The 20,723-nt window shown below is 41.9% G+C and overlaps 1 protein-coding gene across 4 annotated transcripts in view; it reads right to left on the bottom strand.

Annotated features, from left to right (window-relative positions):
* Positions 1-20,723, bottom strand: part of LOC148026139 (potassium channel KAT3-like) — a 120,841-nt gene that overhangs the window by 62,443 nt on the left and 37,675 nt on the right. For 2 of the 4 annotated variants that reach the window (XM_087693418.1, XM_087693415.1), the window contains 2 exons: positions 20,086-20,244; positions 19,891-19,948 (listed from right to left, as the gene is read on the bottom strand). In XM_087693418.1, coding sequence (XP_087549544.1) covers positions 19,891-19,948; positions 20,086-20,180 — 153 coding nt within the window. In that variant the 5' untranslated portion in view covers positions 20,181-20,244. The remainder of the gene's footprint in view (positions 1-19,890; positions 19,949-20,085; positions 20,245-20,723) is intronic. The other 2 variants (XM_087693416.1, XM_087693419.1) reach the window with 1 other exon arrangement.

Here is a 20,723-nt window from a genome sequence, read left to right on the forward strand (position 1 = left end):
AGCTACCATGGAAATAGCCGGTTCTTTGACTTTCTCCGTGCCCTTCTCCATGGAGGGATTCTTGGGACAAGAGGAGGTAGCTTGTGTATGATGAGACTTTGGAGTCACCGCTTGGGTGGATCCTTGAATAATAGGTGATATGTTACCTTTCATAGACTTAGTTGCATTAATAATATTATTACCTTTCATGCTGAGATAGGCCTTCACAATTGTAATACCATTTGTCTCAAGAGCCTTCTCAGTAAGAAAATCTTCAAAGATCTTCGCTTCAGCCTATGCTTTAGCCCTTCTCTCCATCAAAGCTTGAATTTTTTGGATGGCTTCTAGCTCCTTGTACCTTTATATCTTCTCATGATCAAAGAAGCATACAAATATGAAGTGTCAGGAGCCTTCTGGTTGTTCACCAAAATTCTCCTCTTCACCTCTTGACATGGTTAGAAAGTTGGGCCCAAAGATCGTCACCTAGAAAAGTTCTTGCGAAGAAGAAGTCCTTGCTTTGATACCAATGTAAGGGCGGGGAAGAATGTGAGAATGACAATACTTTGAACTTAACCAACTCGATCAACTATCACCATGAAAATCATGAAGAGAGTGAGCCCTGAAGTGGAAGCACGGAGCAGAAGCAAGAGAGAGAGAGAGAGAGAGAGAGAGAGAGAGAGAGAGAGAGAGAGTATATTAATGTCTCTAAAAGGCCAATGTGGCCTATGAGACCAAAGCAATACATACAATGATGGTGTGTTTCTCATCTGGAACGAGAAAAAGATGAAAAACACATGCCTATAAGACTTAAAAAAATGAAATAGTGTCCTATAAAAGGGAAACATGTCAGTGATCTGAAAGTGAGAGTAGAGAAAAACTCTCCATCAATGATATGTCTGTTCTCTAAGGAGGTGTATCTCTGCATGGCTGAGAGAGAGACACACACACACACACTGTGGAAACTCCAATAGTCACAATGTATGACTAGCCTTCCCTTTATTCAAAATTCACTGAAAGAATAAAGAATGAAGTGACAGTAATAGGCACCCGCCACCTGCAGTATACATGTGTACAAGTATGTGGGTACTATCAGTGTAACGAGTACATATGCACCTTTATCCCCAACAGCCTCCCACTTAAAGGCGAATGTGACCCTAGTGAGGAGACAACAATTTAAAAAAATGTGACAAAGTACAAATGTATATAAGTACAGCACGATGAGGAAAGATGTCATCTTGTCTAATATCCATCAACTTCCTAAGAAAGGCAAAACCCTCCGCTGAGAGATCTACAGGATTTTGGTCAATTGAGATCTTAACAAGCATAGTGGACTTGTCCTCAATGACCTCTCGAATAAAGTGATAATGCACCTCAATGTTCTTTGTCTTTGCATGAAAGACCGGATTTTTGGCCAACTAAATAGCACTCATAGAATCCGAATGCAATGTAGGGACCACATCACTAATGCCAAGGTCTACCACTAAGCAGCCTAACCAGAGAGCCTCCTTGCAAGGTGGGCCCTGGCTGAGGAATGTCCTACTACCTGACCATAAATCGTTGTTTCCATTAGCTCCAGCTCCTTAGCTTGGACGGCTAAGAGCTACTCCTCGGAGAGGACTACTGCAAGGTGTTTGACTGGGGGGCACTCATAGAGTGCGCCGGCGTCTGACCAGAGGTTTCCATTGTGCGTCCCTTCTGAGAGAACTACCAATCATGTCGCGGTGCTACTTGAGGGGGGGGGGGGGGGGGGGGGGAGTTGCTGCAGATACAGGAAGCAATTGGAGGGTCGGGGGAACAATGGCGAGGGGGGGTGGGGTGGGAAAAACACTATTGTTTTTTATACACCGCAGACAGGTCGAAGGTTGCGGATGGGAGAAGCGCGCCATTGGGGGGGGGGGGGGGGGACAAGCAGGGGGAAACGGCCAGGTGGGGCAAAATGGACAGTCGTATAGCTACAATATACTTTGCCTTTGTAGTAGATAGGACCGTGCATTTCTGCACCCTACACATCTAAGAAACAACACCTCCAGCAAAAGTGAAAACATAGCTAGAGGTGGACTTTCTACTGTCTATATGTTCTACATAATCAAAGTCAGTGTACCCCAAAATTCCGATATCTTGGCCACCATAACATATGCACATGGTTGTTGTGCCCTTCAAGTACCTCATGATACCCTTGACAGCATCCCAATGCCGTTTGTCAGGTGTAGCCATATATAGCATGCCACAACTCCCACGTCAAATGCTATCTGAGGATAAGTGGCTATCATGGCATACATCAAACCACCCACCCCAGGTGCATAAGGAATCTTGGCCATACCTTCTACTCATCAAACTACGAACAATCAACCTGATTAACCTTCACATGAGAAGGTAAAGGATAGCCAATAGGCTTAACATCCTACAGATAAAACCACTCAAGGACCTTTTGGATGTACTCCTGTGACAAGTAGAGGAGCCCCTTAGAGCGATCGCACATAATGCACATCCCAAGAATATGAGGGCTATCCCATGTCTTTCATCTCAAAGCTCTTCTTGAGCTGACTTTTCAAGGCATCCAGCTCATCGTGAGCACTCCCAGCAATCAACATATCATCCACATAGAGGATCAAAATCATAAAACAACCATCACGAGCCTTCTTCTATACAAACACAGATCCATATCACCACGATAATATCCATGTAAATGCATAAAGACATCAAACTTGTGATATTATTCCCTAGGTGCCTACTTAAGGCCATAAAGGCTCTTCCTCAATCTGCACACTAGGTGGTCCATACTATGTTCTGCAAAGCCCTTAGGTTGCTCCATGTAAATCTCATCATGGAAATCTCCATGAAGAAAAGTCATCTTGACATCCATCTGATAAAGATCTAAGTCAAGTTGAACAACCAAAGCCAATACCAAGCGTAGTACAGTCATCTTCATAGCTGGAGAAAACGCTTCATCAAAGTCCACACCATATTCATGCTTAAAGCCCTTAGCAACCAATCTGGCCTTATATCTTGGCTTGAGACATCTAGGGGCACTTTTCAACTTGTACACCCACTTGCATGGCAAAAGCACACTGCTCATGGCCTCATCATAAGTAATAGGCTCACCAATATTTGTCACCATAACATAATCCATAGAGGGCTCAAACCGTACAGGCTATTGTCTATCTCTAGTAGACCGTGGTTGTGGGGCCTATACGTCCTGTGGAGCATCAGAGATCTGGCCCACACAGCATCAACTACTACAACAGGCTATCTAGCAGACTATACAGTAGCAGGATACTCCTCCTAAAATATTACCTTGAGTACTTTAACGATAGGCTTAAGCTACCTATGTATTTTCTCCTCATGGAAAACAACATCATGGCTGCAAATAGCCTTCCATGCCTGTGGATCTCATAGGCGATAACCCATCTCACCTGCATCACCATAACCAAGAAAGACGCATTTCCTAGACTTAGGATCGAGTTTATTGCGCTTATCCCTAAGTACATGATAGAAAGCCTCACAACCAAAGACACGTAGAGGAGCATATGAGGGGGTTTTTTCAAACCATACTTCCTCTGCAACCTAATAGTCAAGAGCAATATATGGGGACTGATTTATCAAGTGTATAGTAGTAGTAACTGCCTCAATCCAAAAATGCTATAGTAAGCTTGCTTGGCTAAGCATACTGCAAACTCCCTCTTGAGTTGTCCTATTCATGCGCTCAACCATACCATTTTGGGATGGGGTGTACGGGGCGGTTAACTAACGCTTAACATCCCTCTCGTTATAAAACTACTCAAAGGCTCTAGAGACATACTCACCTCTATTATCTCACCTTAGGCATTTCAATCTATACCCAAACTAGTTATCAACCAAAGCAAGCCAACATTGAAATGTAGCCAAGACTTCTGATTTCTGCTTAATAGGATATGCCCAGACCTTATGCATATAGTCATCAATGAATCTAATGAAATACTTTACGCTACCTAACAACTTGCAAGGCATAGGACCACATATATCCGAATGAACGAGAACCAATGGCTTGCCCATGCGTGTCATACTGAAATTTTTGTGTATTACGTGTATGTTTGCCGTATAAACAATGATCACAAGACTCAAATCACTTATAGTCAAGGGACAGAAGATACTGCAAATGACTAAGCATTTTCATTCCTTTTAAGGACATGTGCCTAAGGCGACGACACCAAAGAGATACATATGGAACTGTATCCACTACCAAAATATGTTAGCGAACCCAAATACAAGCAAGGAATAAAGAGTGTTGGACTTAACACCACATATGATGACAAGATTTCCACAGGTAATCTTCCATGAGGAATCACCAAAAGAAACCATATAACCTACATCATCCAAAGTGCTAGCAAAGATAAGGCTCTTCATAGGAGCCAATACATGATGTACATCATGAAGAGTACACATGCAACCTGAACCAAATTGCAACTGGACATCACCAATATCAACTATCTCGAGTGCTAGGTCATTACCCAAATAGACAGATCCAATCAAGTTGCGATAGGAGTGAAATCACTCTCTATGAGGGGTCACATGAAAGGAAGCCCCTAAATCTATCAGCCAACACTGAGTATACCTTGACAAAGCATCGGTCAGCTATAAAGTATCAAGAGAAGAAGCTGCAAGTATGAAATCATCATCAAAATCAGTCTACATAACATTAATCTCTTTAATCTTAACATTGAACTTGCTAGAGATAATGCTGTGATCATTATTTTTGTCTTGTACTTTACCCTTGCACTTGTCCTCACGCATCTTATGGCACTGTGGTTGAATATGCTCTGCTTTCCCACAATAATGAAAAGTCAATGAGGACTTATGGCCACAAAACTTATTGCGAGACTGTTCACGTTGTCGTGCTGCTATACATCGTATAAAAAACTCTAGAGTGCAGCTTTCTTATAGATCTAGAGAGCCGATGCCACTCTAGGCATTAGTGTTAGTGTCCATGGTTCAAAAATATTAGATTTTTGGACAAGTTTTAGCCAATTTTGATATTTTAGATTTGATCTCTTATAAAAATCCATAAAACTACAGACAACTTCTAGATTAGGATAACATGCAAAAGTAAGCATGTAGCTTTCAGCTATTTTGAGAGGATTTTATGTAAAAAGAAAAATTAGCAAAATTGCGGGACGCGCGATCGCTGTTTTCAAGTAGTGAACAACACTCTGAAGTGGGAGATGAAGAGGGAGTGATCTGGCAGAATTCTGGCCAAGTGTGTTGGTATTTTACCTCCCTTTCGGAGCCAATGGAAGCATCAGATTGGCGATCTGAGCAACATAGAGGAATGTATTATTTTATACACGTTTTTGTCTACAAGAGTTTTATATTCTCATAATGCAGAAATAAACTGACAGGCTTCATCTTTGTTAGTATTATTCTACATTTTCTATTTCTTTCTATGAGTATTCTTCTACATCTTCTATTTCTTCGAACCCCTTCTCTTCCGTCTACTCCTCTCCCTAAATCTCCCTTCACCCTGCTATCTCTTACCCCCGTGGTAGACTTTCGACACCAAACGCACCAACACCGTATTAGGGGAAGTTTATGCTATCATCAGATATGAAATCCAAAAGATATTTCTGTTGATTTGGGGCTGATATCTTCAGTCATATTCACAGAATTAGCTACAATAGTGTTCTTTTAATTCATTTCTTACTCTGTAGAAGACATCTTGTCAAAATATGCAAGTATTATGTGCCCCTATGGCAGGGCAATGTTTGTAGAGCATTCATAGATGCTTTGAGTTGAATTAAGAGGAGCTTTTTCTCTTATTTCTTGGTTGTGGTAACTTATCCTTATCAAGAACTCAATTTGAAGCTCTCTTGAAGCAAGTCTCTTTGCCGTACATTATAATTGACTCATAAGATTTTGTCCCTAACAATCTACATTGAATGTAATCATGCAAAGTTGATTCATGCTATGGCATCATGTATGAATGATGGGATATGATACATGACAGCATATTGTACTTAATTTTATAATTTGTGATTGCTCTTACAGTCAAGAAAACAAGCTTGATTTGAGTTAGAACTTATGAGATAATACTCTTGTGATCTTTGCTAAGAACATGCAGTTGGAATCTCTATTAACATATTCAAGAACTTGGCTTGAAACCTTCAACCCTTCTCTTATCTCTACCATCTCCAGAGCCTAAGCTCTTGAACCCCCATACATTCCTCTCTCTCAAACCCCTATGATTGACTGTGAAATACCTCTTGAACCTTTAAACATTCACTGTAATCTACTTATCTCTTCAAGACACATCTCTATCTATCTTGTCCAGTTTTCTTGCCAAACTCCTGTGGTGACCTTCAACCCTACGCGCTGCGACAACATGATTCAGAGCGAGACTATTGAGAGTCTCTCCTCAGGCAGTCATAACCGCTCCTACCATTATTGCCTCTACCTATCAAAGCATGAGAGATGTGGGAGGCATTAACATTCTTTTTGTTAACATTTTCAATCAAGAGTGTACCCTCTACATCCTACAACTGTAACCCATCAGCAGGTATGTTGGCATACATAGCAGTACGAAAGGTATTTCATGATTCAAGCAATGTAACTAAGAGGAACAAGGAAATAAGAGTACCCTTGAATTCAATCCCCTGCGAATAAAAATAACTGATAATGAAATAAAACTCATTTCAAGGAGCTAACATAGAAGTGCCCTCCTTCATGCGAAGGTCCATGAGTTGCTTCAGCCAATACATTTAAGGAATGGGGCTTTTCTTGTCATAGATATTGTGAACCTTTCCCATAATTCCCATGTGGAATGTCTATCAAAGACAACATTATAAAACACTTGCTTAGAGAGGGATAATATGATGGTGGACTTACATAGCTCGTCTAATTCAGCCCAATCCTCTGCATCAATAAGCTTGGGCTTGACATCCTTATGTTTCAAAGGCCTAACCTGCATTTTCTGCACTAAAACTTGCCAGATTTGGGCCTTCCAATAGCTGTGGTTGGTGCCATCCAACTTGTCAATATTAAAGATAGCACTATCACTCAAGCCACCAGCCATAATGAAGGCAAACAAGTGCACAAACTGCCAAAGCCGGCTGCTGTAATTACTACAAACAGCCCTAAAACCATTGCCAGATCAAGCTGAAAACAAGGGGTATTGACCAAGTAATGAGCTCTCTACAAACTCAATGCAAAGAACTATCAAATGAAGGTGATTGCTCGCATAAACAGTGCAGTAAACTGCAATTACAGCATGCTGAAAATGAAGTACATCAGTAAGAAGTCAATGCCAAAGAGAGCAATCACTGATATAAGACAAACTGCAACTGCTAGGGAATAGCTCCAACTAGCAGTGAGTGAATATGCGACTGGCACCGAGAATTTTCAAAGAATCAGTGTGTCAAACTGAGATACATCCCATAGGCATAACCATCATGCATAGAGTGGGTCTCACGAGTAACAAAAAAGACCGACCGAAAGCACAATGGACTAAGCAATGTTATGGAAGCTCAATACGTAGCCAACCAAGATACATACATCACTGACAACATCATGATAGAGATAGGTGTTGGCCCAAGAGGAATGTCAGATCAACCCACTAAGCATCAACTGTGTACATTAAGCATGTCAAGAGCATGCACATATCACCAAGTCCCACGGTCTCACTGGAAGTCACTCAAACTCAACTACATAACCAAATGCTCAATGTAATATCCAAGTGCCAAGCAGTAACTTCCATTGGAACAAAATTCGAATGCCAAACGAGCAAACAAAGCTCAAAGCATCATGTAGAAGGCATCCATACATCCAAGATCCAAGTAGCATATATCTAGGAGCATCCAACCCAAGTAACTTGCAAAGTGCTTTACTGGAGTACCAAATAACCATACATAACAGTGAATGATAGCCAATGTCAAGATTCAAAGCTCCAATCTTAGCTCAAAAGCAATCTAGGAGCGTAACCAAGCATGTAACATGAACCATAAGCATCAGTACATCACCCCGAATAATCGATAAGCACAAGGGAGCAATAGGCATATGCTTTTATTGATAAAATAGCATTCATCATTGCTTATTACAATAATAAAAAACCTCTGTAAAACTAAGCAAAAGAGTGCTCAAATCAGTCCAATGGCATCTCACATCAATGCCATCTCATCCCCTAAGTATTTGATATCAATACATAAGCATACGGGCATCCTGGGAAGCATATACAAGCTCCAATGGAGCTGAGAAAACTCTATTCATACCTGCATAACAGAAAGTCTGCTATATATAACAGCAAGAAATGGAGGTTGGGATCTCCAAAGCTAAAGTGGCCAATGCCAAGGAGTGTCGGAGATGATTGCCCAAGTGCCCGATGACCACATGGGAGCTAGAGGAGTGACCGGGCTGAGCAAGGATTCAAGCCAGCAAACTGGCGCAAGTAACATTGATTTGCTATTAGTTTTGCTGGTGCTAATGATTGCTACCGAGTACTTACTAAATCTCAAACAGGGTTTTCCAAGCTCTGAAACAAACCTCAAGTGGAGAGAGCAGCCGGGGAAGAATCAGGAGCAAGAATTATACCTCGAGAAGAAGAGGGCTGAACTACCATGGAACCTTCGAGTTGAAGCTTTTCTCGGGCTGAAGTGAACTAAAGGGAAGATCTCCTCAATGCCGGTGCAATGGCTCTGATACCAATTGAAGGGAGTGAGCCCTAAAGTGGAAGCACGGAGTGGAAGCAAGAGCTATGGTGGAAGGAGCAAGAGCTATGGAAACTCCAACAGTCACAATGTGTGACTAGCTTCCCTTTATTCAAATGTCACTGGAAAAAATAAAGAATGAAGTGACACTGATGGGCGCCCGCCACCTGCAGTGTACACGTGTATGGGTATGCGGGTACTATCAGTGTAACTAATACATGGACGGCTAGGCACAGGCGCCTTTACCCCCAACAAATTAGGGGAGAGAGAGAGAGAGAGAGTCGACACCGCAGGTCTTATAGACCCATTTCACACCTATCACCTTCCGCTTTGAGGGATGCAAAACCAACTCCTAAGTTTGATTATGCTCGATGAAATTGAGCTCCTCCTGCATGGCCTAATGCCAAATATCCTGTGCAAGAGCCTCCTCAACTGTAGTAGACTCACTATCATGAAGAATCTGTGACATAAGAGCATAGTTCACACAAAGTGAACTAGTCCGTTGGGCTTGTAAGCAAGCCAGTCTCTGCGTGGACCTATAGGAGAGGAAGGAAAGTGAGTAACACCTAAATCCTGCATGAGCTATCAATACCAACGGGGAATCTGAATAGGCTCATCCTACTACAAGGAAGACTATCGAGTCTCCGGTACATGCCATGCACTTGTCTTAGGTAGGGGCTCCCCCTCACCAAGGGAAGGTAAATCCTCCTCATCTAAAGAAGGCTCCCACTCAAATGGCTCAGCACCCCTAGAAGGCTTCGGTGGGGAGTCAAAAGGGGTGAAAGTATGCAACGAATTAGAAGTAGTCACATCCATCAGTGTGTTAAAGATGCGGGATCTAGGACATGGCAGTGAGTTATGGTGGATGGAAGGAGAAGTGTGGACTCATGATGGAGAAGACAAAGACACTGTTTGTTACACAAGTGCATTAGGTTCCAAGATTGAGACTTGGACTCATAAACACAATCTTGTGTATGTGGAAAATGACATTGACACTTCACTGAAAAGAAAAGAGTACTATCATTGCATTAAGAAAAGGAAGCAAGTACAATGCTTTATAGGAAAGTAGGAAACTGCAGTAGGCACCACTGTGTATATGGGATAGGTTAGCCTGCATGTCCTTGGCCCTGAAGCTCCATATAAAGAGGCTGTTTAGTGAGTGTGATTGCTGAATCTCAACACCCCTCCTCAATCACAACTAGAAAGGCACAAAGTGTGTAGAGGCTGTAATGAGAACCAGCTGCAAAGTGTGGGCACACCACAAACATGGTAGACACCAGAGGCTGTCGCAGAAAAGGCTAAGTGTGGGCACCAAAACATGATGGACATCCAGAGGCTGTAACAGGGGCCTCACAAAGTGTACAGGGACTGTAATGCCAAGTTACATAAAGAGTTTACAAAGCTTATGGCAGGAAGCATTAGGGCAAGGAAATACAAGGCTTTTAAAACAATCTATCAGAGTAATGAGAGTAGAAGGACTGATGAGACTTGTCCTTCCGATCCTGGTGATCTTCATCTTCATCTTCATCTTCATCTTTTGGTCCATGGTCTTCTTCTTCTTTCACAGGAAGATAGGCCTTTTGGGACCTCTTCCTAGCATGACAGAACTTCTCAGTGTGTCCGGTCCTTTTGCAGAAGTCACAGAAGAGCAGTTCCTTTTTGCCTTTGTATCTGTTGTTTACATATAACATTTGTTCATCTTTTGAAATGCTAGGCTCTTCTTTGCTTTTAAGTTTCTTTTCTTCCTCTAGCAGAGAGGCTTTAATGTCAACAAGTTGAGGATCAGGCATATTGGTTAGAGTGGTTGATACATTATCATATGCAGGAGGCAAACTTTTTAACAAGACACCAATACAAACATCTTCATCCATTTTTAGCTTTATTCCTGCAAGTTGAGTAAGCAGGCTTTCCATGTAGTTCAGATGGGATGCCAGGGATGTATGAGGCTTCATATCAAGTCGAAAAAATTCAATTAATAGACCATACTTAGACGACTTTGACTGTGCACCAAATAGGGTATCCAATTTATCCCAAGTGTCATGGGACGTGTCACAGGCATCCACATGATGGATGTAGCTGTCATCCAATTCCAGTTTGATGATGGCTTGTGCCTTGTCATCATTCTTCTGCCAAGTAACTGCAAGGTCCGCATCTCGAGGTTTCTTCTCTTTGCCATTTGTGATGGCCCAAAGACCCTTCTTCATCAGAATGTGAGCTTGATGCGGGTTTGCCAAGTGTGAAACCCGACTCCTTTGAATCGAGCATTTAGAGAGTCTTTTCCCATGTTGGGGTTGCAAGATCAGCAGCAAATCAACTCCAGAATTCTGAAATTTTATCAGTAGAAGAGCATATTACAATGCGTCAAGAGACACAGGTAATGACAGTGTGAAAACACACTATGTCAGTGTTGATGTTGAGCTTGATTCTTCTTGTTCGGTCGTTTTTCAATCTTCTCCGGTCCTTCCCCTCCTTGATTTGGTGCTGGGACAGTGGATTAGAGTGGGCTTTAGCTTGGTAAAGTGTCAGGAGTGAGAAAATGAGAGAAAAAAAGAGCTTGAGAGATTTTGGCTATGGTGGAATTAGGGTTTCTGAGACAGGGGCCTGGTTTTTTTCAGATTGCAGGACTTGTAGTTGATCATTTTCAAAAAAATTTATATGTCTAGGAAGCTTATGTCAAGGGCTATCAAACCCCATGGAAATCGTCCAGATCGCGGACAGCACGGCGCACGCAGAGGGCTTGAACAGGGACGGCGCAGATCAGGACAACGATGGCGAATTTCCGCAATGCTGGAGCTGTAGGTCACTAATGTTGGTGTTTAAAGTGACAAGAGGCAGCGCCCTGAGCCAAGGAACATTTTTCCAGAAGAAATCGTGTTGAAATTCTGCCTGTGGAGGGAGATCAAGAAGCTCCAAGTGAGCTGGGTCCTGTTGGCTATGGAGGATACCCAAAGCAGAAGCAGAGAAGATTGACAATGCTGAACTCCAGGGTGTACAATGCTTAGGTGTGAGGTGCCAGGGAGGAGGACCTTGTGTTGGGGAAGATTCCCCCAGGAGGAATCGTGAAGAGATATGGTCTCTCTGAGGAGATATAAGTGTTCAAAGCAGGGTATGTGCTGTGTAGCTATGGCTGCCAAGCAGGGCAGTGAGAAGAAAGAGTAGAAGATGAGGTCCTAGACTTGGCCTGAGCTGGACAGAGCTCAAACTGAGCTAGATGAGAGTGAACTGGAGTTGAAGGAGCAGTGCCATGCCCGTCTGTGCTCTGATACCATGTTAAAGATGCGGGATCTAGGACATGGCAGTGAGTTATGGTGGATGGAAGGAGAAGTGTGGACTCATGGTGGAGAAGACAAAGACACTGTTTGTTACACAAGTGAATTAGGTTCCAAGATTGAGACTTGGACTCATAAACACAATCTTGTATATGTGGACAATGACATTGACACTTCACTGAAAAGAAAAGAGTACTATCATTGCATTAAGAAAAGGAAGCAAGTACAATGCTTTATAGGAAAGTCGGAACTGCAGTAGGCACCACTGTGCATATGGGATAGGTTAGCCTGCATGTCCTTGGCCCTGAAGCTCCATACAAAGAGGCTGTTTAGTGAGTGTGATTGCTGAATCTCAACACATTGGTGGTAGGAAAGATGAAGTAGAGGAAGGAGGGGAAGGAGCTGAAGACGAAGGGGTGTGAAGAGGCAACGTGAAGGGAAGAACCCAATTATATTGGCCTAAGTCATTTATATGGCCATAAGTGTCAATGACACTAGAGATGTGGCGTTTAATAGTACTTAATGTCAATCTAATGGTCAAAAACAGCATAAAGATACTCAAAAGATGAAGTGGCCTGGCCAACTTGATTACTAGCTGGTCCAACTATTTTTCTGGGCACGGAAATAATTATTATATTAATTTCCAATAATTTTAGACTGAAAATTATTATAATAATGTGAATAATGCTGAAAATTCGTTTGGAAACGCTGCCACTCGATAGATTTTCCAAAGGGAGGCTAGAAAAAATGTGGGGAAGGCTGGGAGAGCAAAAACAAGGCCTTAGGGAGAGAGAAAAGCATTCATTCTTGCTGAAAACACATCATGAGGAGCTAGAGCAGCCATCGTTAGCTGGGTTTAAGCCATTACTAGTAGATATTTGCAGATTTGGAGCATCGGACAGTTACACGAGATCCTAGGCAGTTGGGTGACAGCCTCAAGCTGAAGGCATCAGCAGATTTTGAGTTTCCAGGTGCAGGTGACAGCATTTATTGCTGTTGGGACAGGACAGCATCTGCATTCGATTGATTTTCATGACAAACTCTGAATTTTCTTTCTCCTCAACATTCTCTCTCATTCCCCAAACATTTAATAACCTTGCTACAAACATCTTAGCATTTGGACCCTTGGAGGCTGAGGAATCACCACCCATCCACTAAAGGAAGGCTGATTACATTCTACCAGCCATCAGCCCTCTTCCACAGGCTGTCCAACCCTCGTTAACTGCTGCCACACTCACTCTAGCCCTTGGCACCCTATTCCTAGCTAACGCCTTGCTGCCTGGTCAGCTGTTGTTTGCAGCCAGCTTGCATCGCTAGTCTGCAAACATCATCTTCTCCCTTCCCATCATCTACATCAGATCCACCTAAGTTTACAGCAGCTGCAAGCCACTCTGCATCAGCACACACCTCCTCAGTTGTTGCCTAGCTTCCACCTGCTATCGGTGATCAGCTGCCTCATCAGCCCTCTTCTGTAGGCTGTCCAGCCCTTGTTGACTGCTGCCACACTCTAGCCCTTGGCACCCTATTCCTAGCTAATGCCCTGCTGCCTGGTTAGCTATGTTTGCAGCCAGCTTGCATCACCAGCCTGCTGACATCATCTTCTTCCTTGCCATCATCTACATCAGATCCACCTGCATTTACAGCAGCTGCAAGCCACTCTGCTTCAGCAGACACCTCTCAGTTGTTGCCCAGCTTCCACTTGCTGTCAGTGATCAACTGCCTCTTATCTCCGAGTGGCACACTGATGTGATTCCTAGATCCAACCTCAAAACTATTGTGTTTTGGTTTCCAAACTGCTACCCTCCCACATTCAGCTCCGACTAGTTGTCACACACCTTGGGATCCATCTTCGGTGGACATCACTCTCCAACTACTCCCACTACTCTCCCTTTGAGGATTCTATACATTCTTACATTCATTTACAGCATTGATTCATTCCCTTCAAAGTCTCTCTTCTCCATTTGTGTTTTGTGTTTTGTGTTTTTTCATTTATTGCATTCTTGTCTAGATTCATGTGTTTTAGTCATGTTTGTACATTCTATGTTTTCTTAGTGCAAACCTAGTATCACTTCATAGGTTCTTCATAGCCACTACGTATCATGAAGGGATAAAAGACTAACGTGGCTCTTCATAGCCACTATGTATACATGGATAAAAGACTACATAGTTGGTTTGAATCACCCTATACACCTTAGGGATAACCCTAAACCAAAGCATTTTGCACTATCCTCAAGCCTCATCTTGCTATCTCGGTGACCTTACTGTACAACAAAGTGCTTCTCTACCCAATGAAGCAAATTAGAGACACCAAGACGTTGAGCTCAAAATTCATTACATCCTGATTAAGCTCTTTAAAACAGCCCCAAAAGAGCAAATTACCAAAAGTTTCATTAAACTGAGAGCGGCTCTAGGGAGTTTGTGTCCCACATGCAAAACCCTAATTTGGGAGGATCCTTCCACATCTATAAATAGATAGGCTGCCCACCATTCATCCCCATCTTTCTATTAGGTTTCTCGCATTCACGTGCAAGTTTCAGTCATCAACCTTCTACACAATGCCAAGGTGACGCCAACAATGTCACAGCTGACGCCTATTGGTGGAGATCCTCCAAATGCTGCAAACGCGAGCGAAGAAACCTATCACTAGATGTAGGGAAGATGACACCAAGCTAAGAGAAGAAGGAAGGTGGCCACAAATTGCAATGTCCTCCGATAGGGGTGTAAGCAGCAATGACAAAGGAGAGAAGGGTGTCGGATGACGAAAGAAGAGCGGTGGAGAATAACCAAAGAGATGTGGAATGAATGGAGAGGTGGCCTATTTATAGACCCCAGCTATCTAGGGTGGTGCACCACTATGTGGGTGCCTACAAAAAAAGTGCCCAGAATGAGTGCGCCATCCCTTTTTGGGACTATTTGTGTGAAACCCTAACTGAAGTAAAAAAATTGAAGGAGTGACTTATGAACACCCCCTCTTAGGTCCAAAAAGGAATAAAGAAAGAGGAGCGAAGAGAGGTAAGAATAAGATGTAAAGGATCCCTAAGATCCAAGATTTCCACCAAAAAGATAAGTTGTAGTAAGGAGCAGTAGACTGGATAAACTGTAGAACTTAACTCCACCTTGAGAGAGATGCCACTAGCTCCATAACTCCATGCTAGAAGGAATTTGAAGCCAACTACACTAAATTGCAGCTAGAACCTCCAAGGCCCCGATCTAGGGGTACTTGAAGATCCTGGGTATCAATAGGAGAAATGATTGCTTGAAGACAACCATCCCAAAAGAGAAAATGGGAGGGGAAGAACTTCACGAGGAGGAGGTACCCCCTTGAGGGTGGAGATGAAGGGGCCGTGTCTGAAGCCGAAGAAGGAGGATCCCTCGTGAAGGTCAAAGAAAGTACATCCCCCTCTGAATCCCCCTCTGAATCCCCCTCTGGGAGAGATAGGGAATCTAAAAACTCATGGATCGCAGACTCCGAATCACTTGATGATGAAGGAAGTGCCGCCGATCGTGCCGAAGAAGGTATCTGGGGTATCAAAGATGTCAAAGAACTCCCAAAGGTGGCCTCTCAACCCTAAGTAGTCTCAAGAATGGAAAAGGAGAGGCTCATGCTAAGCCAAGGATGGGTAACAGACACTCTCTCTTAGTGGAGCAGACTAGGAAGCCAAAGGAATGGAAGGAGTCAAACAGCCACCATCTCTCGAAGGAGAGGACTGCTAAGGAAATAGTATCCAACAATCACTATCTCTCAATGGAGCTGACTGCAAAACCATAGGTTGTAAAGAAATAGATGGATCACGAAAATCATATTGACCATGAGATGTTAAAACTAAAGGAAAAGAGAAAGAAGAAGCACTCACCATAGATTCGTGTTATTTTTTTTTATCTTTTCTTGAGTGGAATTTGAAATACCTATTCTCTTCAGGGCTAATGTAATAGTACTTTGTATAGATAGTTACTTCATCATGAGCATCTCCAATATCTTGCAGAAAAGAGGAAGGAAAATCAAAAGATTGAGAAGTATCATCCATACTTGACATGGGAGCAAATGAAGGTAAATGGCTTAGACTCCATGCTAGTTTTCATGTTAGGGTGATCGGTCCTTTGTGGAACTTTTGTCCTTCCTGTAAAATCATTAGACTGGTCATTGATGCACTGAATCTAAATGAAAAAACTCAAATTTACCTTCAATCTGTTGTTGAGCTCGATATATGGGAATGAGGTCATATTCAGCTCATGAAATATCGTATGGTTTGTGGACTCCATGGTAGTTCGATGACTCTCGGCCGGTCATGTCGGATGGAGGAGAAACCTATGAAACCCACTCTGTCATGTGTCTCAATGTGCTAGACTCGATAGCATCATGATGATGTAGTGAATTTGTGTTCAAAGTCATCTTGTCCTTTTGTTGTTCTTGCTTCTTGCGAAGGGCTTCCTAATCAAGGGCCGAGGTTTCATGGAAGGGAACATTGCTCTAATGCCATGTGAAGAAATACCCTAATGCAAAAACATAAACTAAAGTGTACAACAAAGCATTAACTCAGAAGAACACAATTAGGGTTAGGGGAACACAGAGACAATGAACATAATGAATCTGAATGAATGAATGAATACTCAATATACAATGCCCATGCAATAAACAAACCATACAAGAATGAAAATTGTACCCCAAACTGTCATGTCTCGAGGACCAAGGCAAAGGTGGTGAGTAGGAGAGTATGTCATACTTCTAATGGATCCCGAGACACAGCAAAGACAGCCTCCGAGAGTTGACTGCTAGCAAATGCAGCCACAGAAAGCTAGATCTAATGCAAACAGGCAGTGAGGAGAGAGAAAATCCAAAAACACAAGTACTTGAGGAGAGAGAAAAACAGGGCTATAGCTGGATACTAAAGATGACTATGCAAGAAGTGTAGATGACAACTGGAGGAGAGAGAAACTCAGCAAACAAAAATGCCAAATGACCAAGCGACAGCAAAAGACTCATGGTGACAGCTCCAATAGGTGGTGACAGCAATAAACGCAGCTCAAGAGGACCAGACAACAAGTCTAGAGTGATGGCGGCAGCCAACAGGCGGAGACAGAGGCTGGAATCAAGCATCAGATGATAGCATAAGCAAGGGGAAACTCTGACCATGATGTCCTCTGTTATGGGGTGTGGCAGTAGAGATACAGGTCCTGAAACCTACAAAAATCAAGATTAAGGCTGAATGGAGGGCAGCCGGCCTATTTATAGAAAGTTTTGGAACCTCATACCACGCACCATTTTCAAACTCTCTCAAACCACGCACCAAATTAGGGTTTTAATTAATTAAGCATTTTTTGGGCTATTTAAGAGGCCCATTCAGCATGTAATGCTTATGTTAGCTCAAGAGGCTCCAATGAGGCATTTACCACTTGAGAAAGGGGTGACTAGAAGAATAAGTCAAAGGCCCAATGTTATCATTGTGGTAAGAAGGGACATTTTCTTCGGCCAGGGCATGGAAGGGGTCATCTTCTTCTATCACGAGAAGTGCTTGGTAGCCCCTCCAGCTGTTGCTGCTTTCTAGGGCAAGTAATGCGGTTATCCCTCACAACTCTCCAATGCTAGAGAGGGAGTATGAGAGGGTAGCGAGGTGGGGCAAGGGTGCCTCATCTATACATTTAATACAAGTACACAAGTTCCAGAGACGGACTTCCCTGACACATTAGCCAAAGTCTAGCGGGTTTTGAAATCCTGGAGCTAGAACTAACTTTCAAGTTCATGATGGGCTGTTACTTAACAGAGATCAAGATTGGCTCCTAGTCCGAGCTCAGATAAGGGGACACTTTGGTAGTCTTGGGCAAAGGGAGAGAATCCATATTCACATATGCTCAAATGTATTTTTGATAGGGTAGTCATGTATACTATTGAAGGGCATTGGTGAGACAGACACAAAGAGGTGCTATGATTCTTCTATGTTTCCAAGTTTTTGTACAATCAACATTAATATCATGTTCTCTTCAAAGAACTTTGGTGGTGGCTTTATCACCCACTTCTTGGGCATCCATGGTTCTATTCTAGTGATCTTTGTTATATGGACTATGATGAGTCATTATCATTGTATCATTGTATTATATTAGATCACCCATGATCTAAGAGAGGGTGTTAGCAATATAGCCAGCTCATGAGTGAGTCTGGGATGTGTTTTAGTGGACCACACAATACAAAGTATTTTAGGCTTTTTTTATTTGACATTATGGTGATCATTTTGGTATTTATTGCTGGCTAACCAACATTAAATGCTGGCCGACCTGATCACATTATTGGCATAATTTTTTCCTTTATATTCAAGCTCCCTCCTCCACAATTTATCCATTCTCCACTTGCAGATTCCAATGCAAGGTCTTGTTGCAAAGAATGAGCTAGTATGAATGCCCACCAGCTAGTGACTCACTATTATCCGCGATTGTATCATGTTTGGTATATAGAATCCCATTCCTAAGCACATCTCTGAGTTCTCCTTTGCAATGTTCTTGTGTTTTCTCTTTTCTCTCTCTTCAGTCTTGTATTCAACAATTTATTTCAACATTTTTCTATGTTTCCATTGCTGCATCCACTTCTGACAAAGTTTTCATGTGTTTCTTGGTGAAGTTTCAATATTTCTACCATTGGAATCACTATTTAGTGTAAAATTCATTATGAGTTGAAATGCATGGTTTACATCTAGGCTCTGAAACTCTATATTTGCAAGGTTGTTGACATGTATGAAATACACGGAATGTACATTTGCATGTGATGTACATTTGCAAGTCATGAATGAGACACATGGATCGTATACAATGTACGTTTGCAAGTGATGCAACAGAAGTACCTTTGCTAGTTTTGGGGCCAACAAGGAGTCTATTGTCCACGATTAACTGGTAACATTTGTATTTTCGGTTTATGCGAATTTTATGATTGCTGCAATTAGTGCTTAGTTTTAGCAAGTCTTGCTCTCTTCAGTGGCATTGGCCACTTGAGATAGGTGACACATCTACACTCACCTTGGTATACTAGATAACATTTCATATGAGAGACATCTGTCATATATTGAAGTACCTTAAATGATAGATTGTTCACCTTGAACTTGCACTTTACATTGGATGAGCTCACAAGATGCTTGCAGATATATTGCATGTGTTAGCAACACTTGCTTTCCATATATCACGGTCTCTTTGATGCCCTTCTACTCTGCACACACCGCCTCCTTTGACATAACTCCACACATGCTACTGCCTATTATGATCTCTTTGATGCTCTTCCAATCCACACATGCCTCCTCCTATCACATGATTCCACAAGAACTCTAGGTTCACCATGTTTATGTCAATAATATAGTATTCATGCCGAAAGCTAAGTCTATGAAGGATATCTGGAAACAAATGTGAAAGCCTCAATAAGGACAAATTTATATGGTCCACACTGATGATCAATTATAATAGCAAAGCCTCATGGAGGTTTGCAACCAAGAAGTTTTCTTAGACAGCCTAAGGTTGAATTGACTACATTAGTAGCATAGCAAAGCAAAAGTGGAAGCTCTTTTTCTGAGGCAAGTGCTTGAGAGGGAGGGCTTCCTAAGAATCCTATTCTTTGTTAACATGCTACTACATGTGAAGTATTCATATATCTCATTGACCTTGTCCAATTGTCAATGTGAGTATTATTACTTTCAACTAGAACAAATAGATCAATGCAGCTTGAACTGTGGTTCTAATGTTTCTATATAATTCATGTTCAAAGATTTCCTCACCTCCTCTTTCTTTATAAATTTTAGGTTAGTTTCTACAAAAGAAACCAAAAACTAAATGCCCTATTGTACATCATGGTATGCTCATCTTTCCAACTGAAATCTAAACATGATACTGCCAAAACGGTTGTGGTATTGCACATTATGGTGTGCTTGTCTTCCAAGTAAAATCTAAACATGATACCATCAATTAAAAGAATTGTTGGTTGTCTTGGAGATAGAGCTTACACACAAAAGTTTCAAACAACGTATCCAAAAATAGCTGACCCGTACATCCTTTTCAAGCCTATTACAAAAAGAGAACATTAAAGTTACTATAATCTTAGTAAGAGTAGGCTAAGGGGTACAAATCAGATAATGCCTTTTTAAAAACCACAATCATACAAAACTGATTATGATAAAAATGGAAACAAAGCAGTGCACCTTGCAAACAATGCACTAACTCGGTATAGCCGCCACATGCGTACCATGTTTAACACATTATAGGTTAGTCCTCTCCCAGCATGTCCAGTAAACATAAGTACAAAAAATTGAAATGGAATTGTGGAAATAACATCTGGTAGCAGCCCATGAGAAGCATATCTGTTTTGGACAAAGAACAACTAAGCTTCTCAAAAACAACCTAGCATGTTCTAATTAGTTCTCCAAAAACTTCCAACAAAAACTCTCAAAAGAAAATGACAAAGAGAGGAAGAGAATCCTTGAGTTTCTTTTACAATAATCATGCTACCCAAAAACAATTTCAACTTCAAGACTACTCAGCAACCTAAATAACATGGTTTCCATGCTAACTGATGTAGTAAGTTTAAAGTGACCTAGTTTATACCACCAACTTTATATATAGATCTAGAAACCACAATTTTTATACATGACAACAAGATTCAACCAAGATATATAGCTAAAATAATGAACGGGGATCTAACTTAATACATTCTAGACATGAAAGCTCCTCTTACAATATTGCTCTGGAGGGCTTGTTTATGGAACTATAAAATAGCAAATAAAACTTGTAACATACTTTTCTAGATTGCAAGGATTTAGATTCTAGATGAATGGCATAT

The sequence above is a fragment of the Lygodium microphyllum genome, chromosome 14 (assembly GCF_053477565.2).
Source record: "Lygodium microphyllum isolate KBCC chromosome 14, Lygodium_microphyllum_v1.1.10, whole genome shotgun sequence".
NCBI classification, from domain to species: domain Eukaryota; kingdom Viridiplantae; phylum Streptophyta; class Polypodiopsida; order Schizaeales; family Lygodiaceae; genus Lygodium; species Lygodium microphyllum.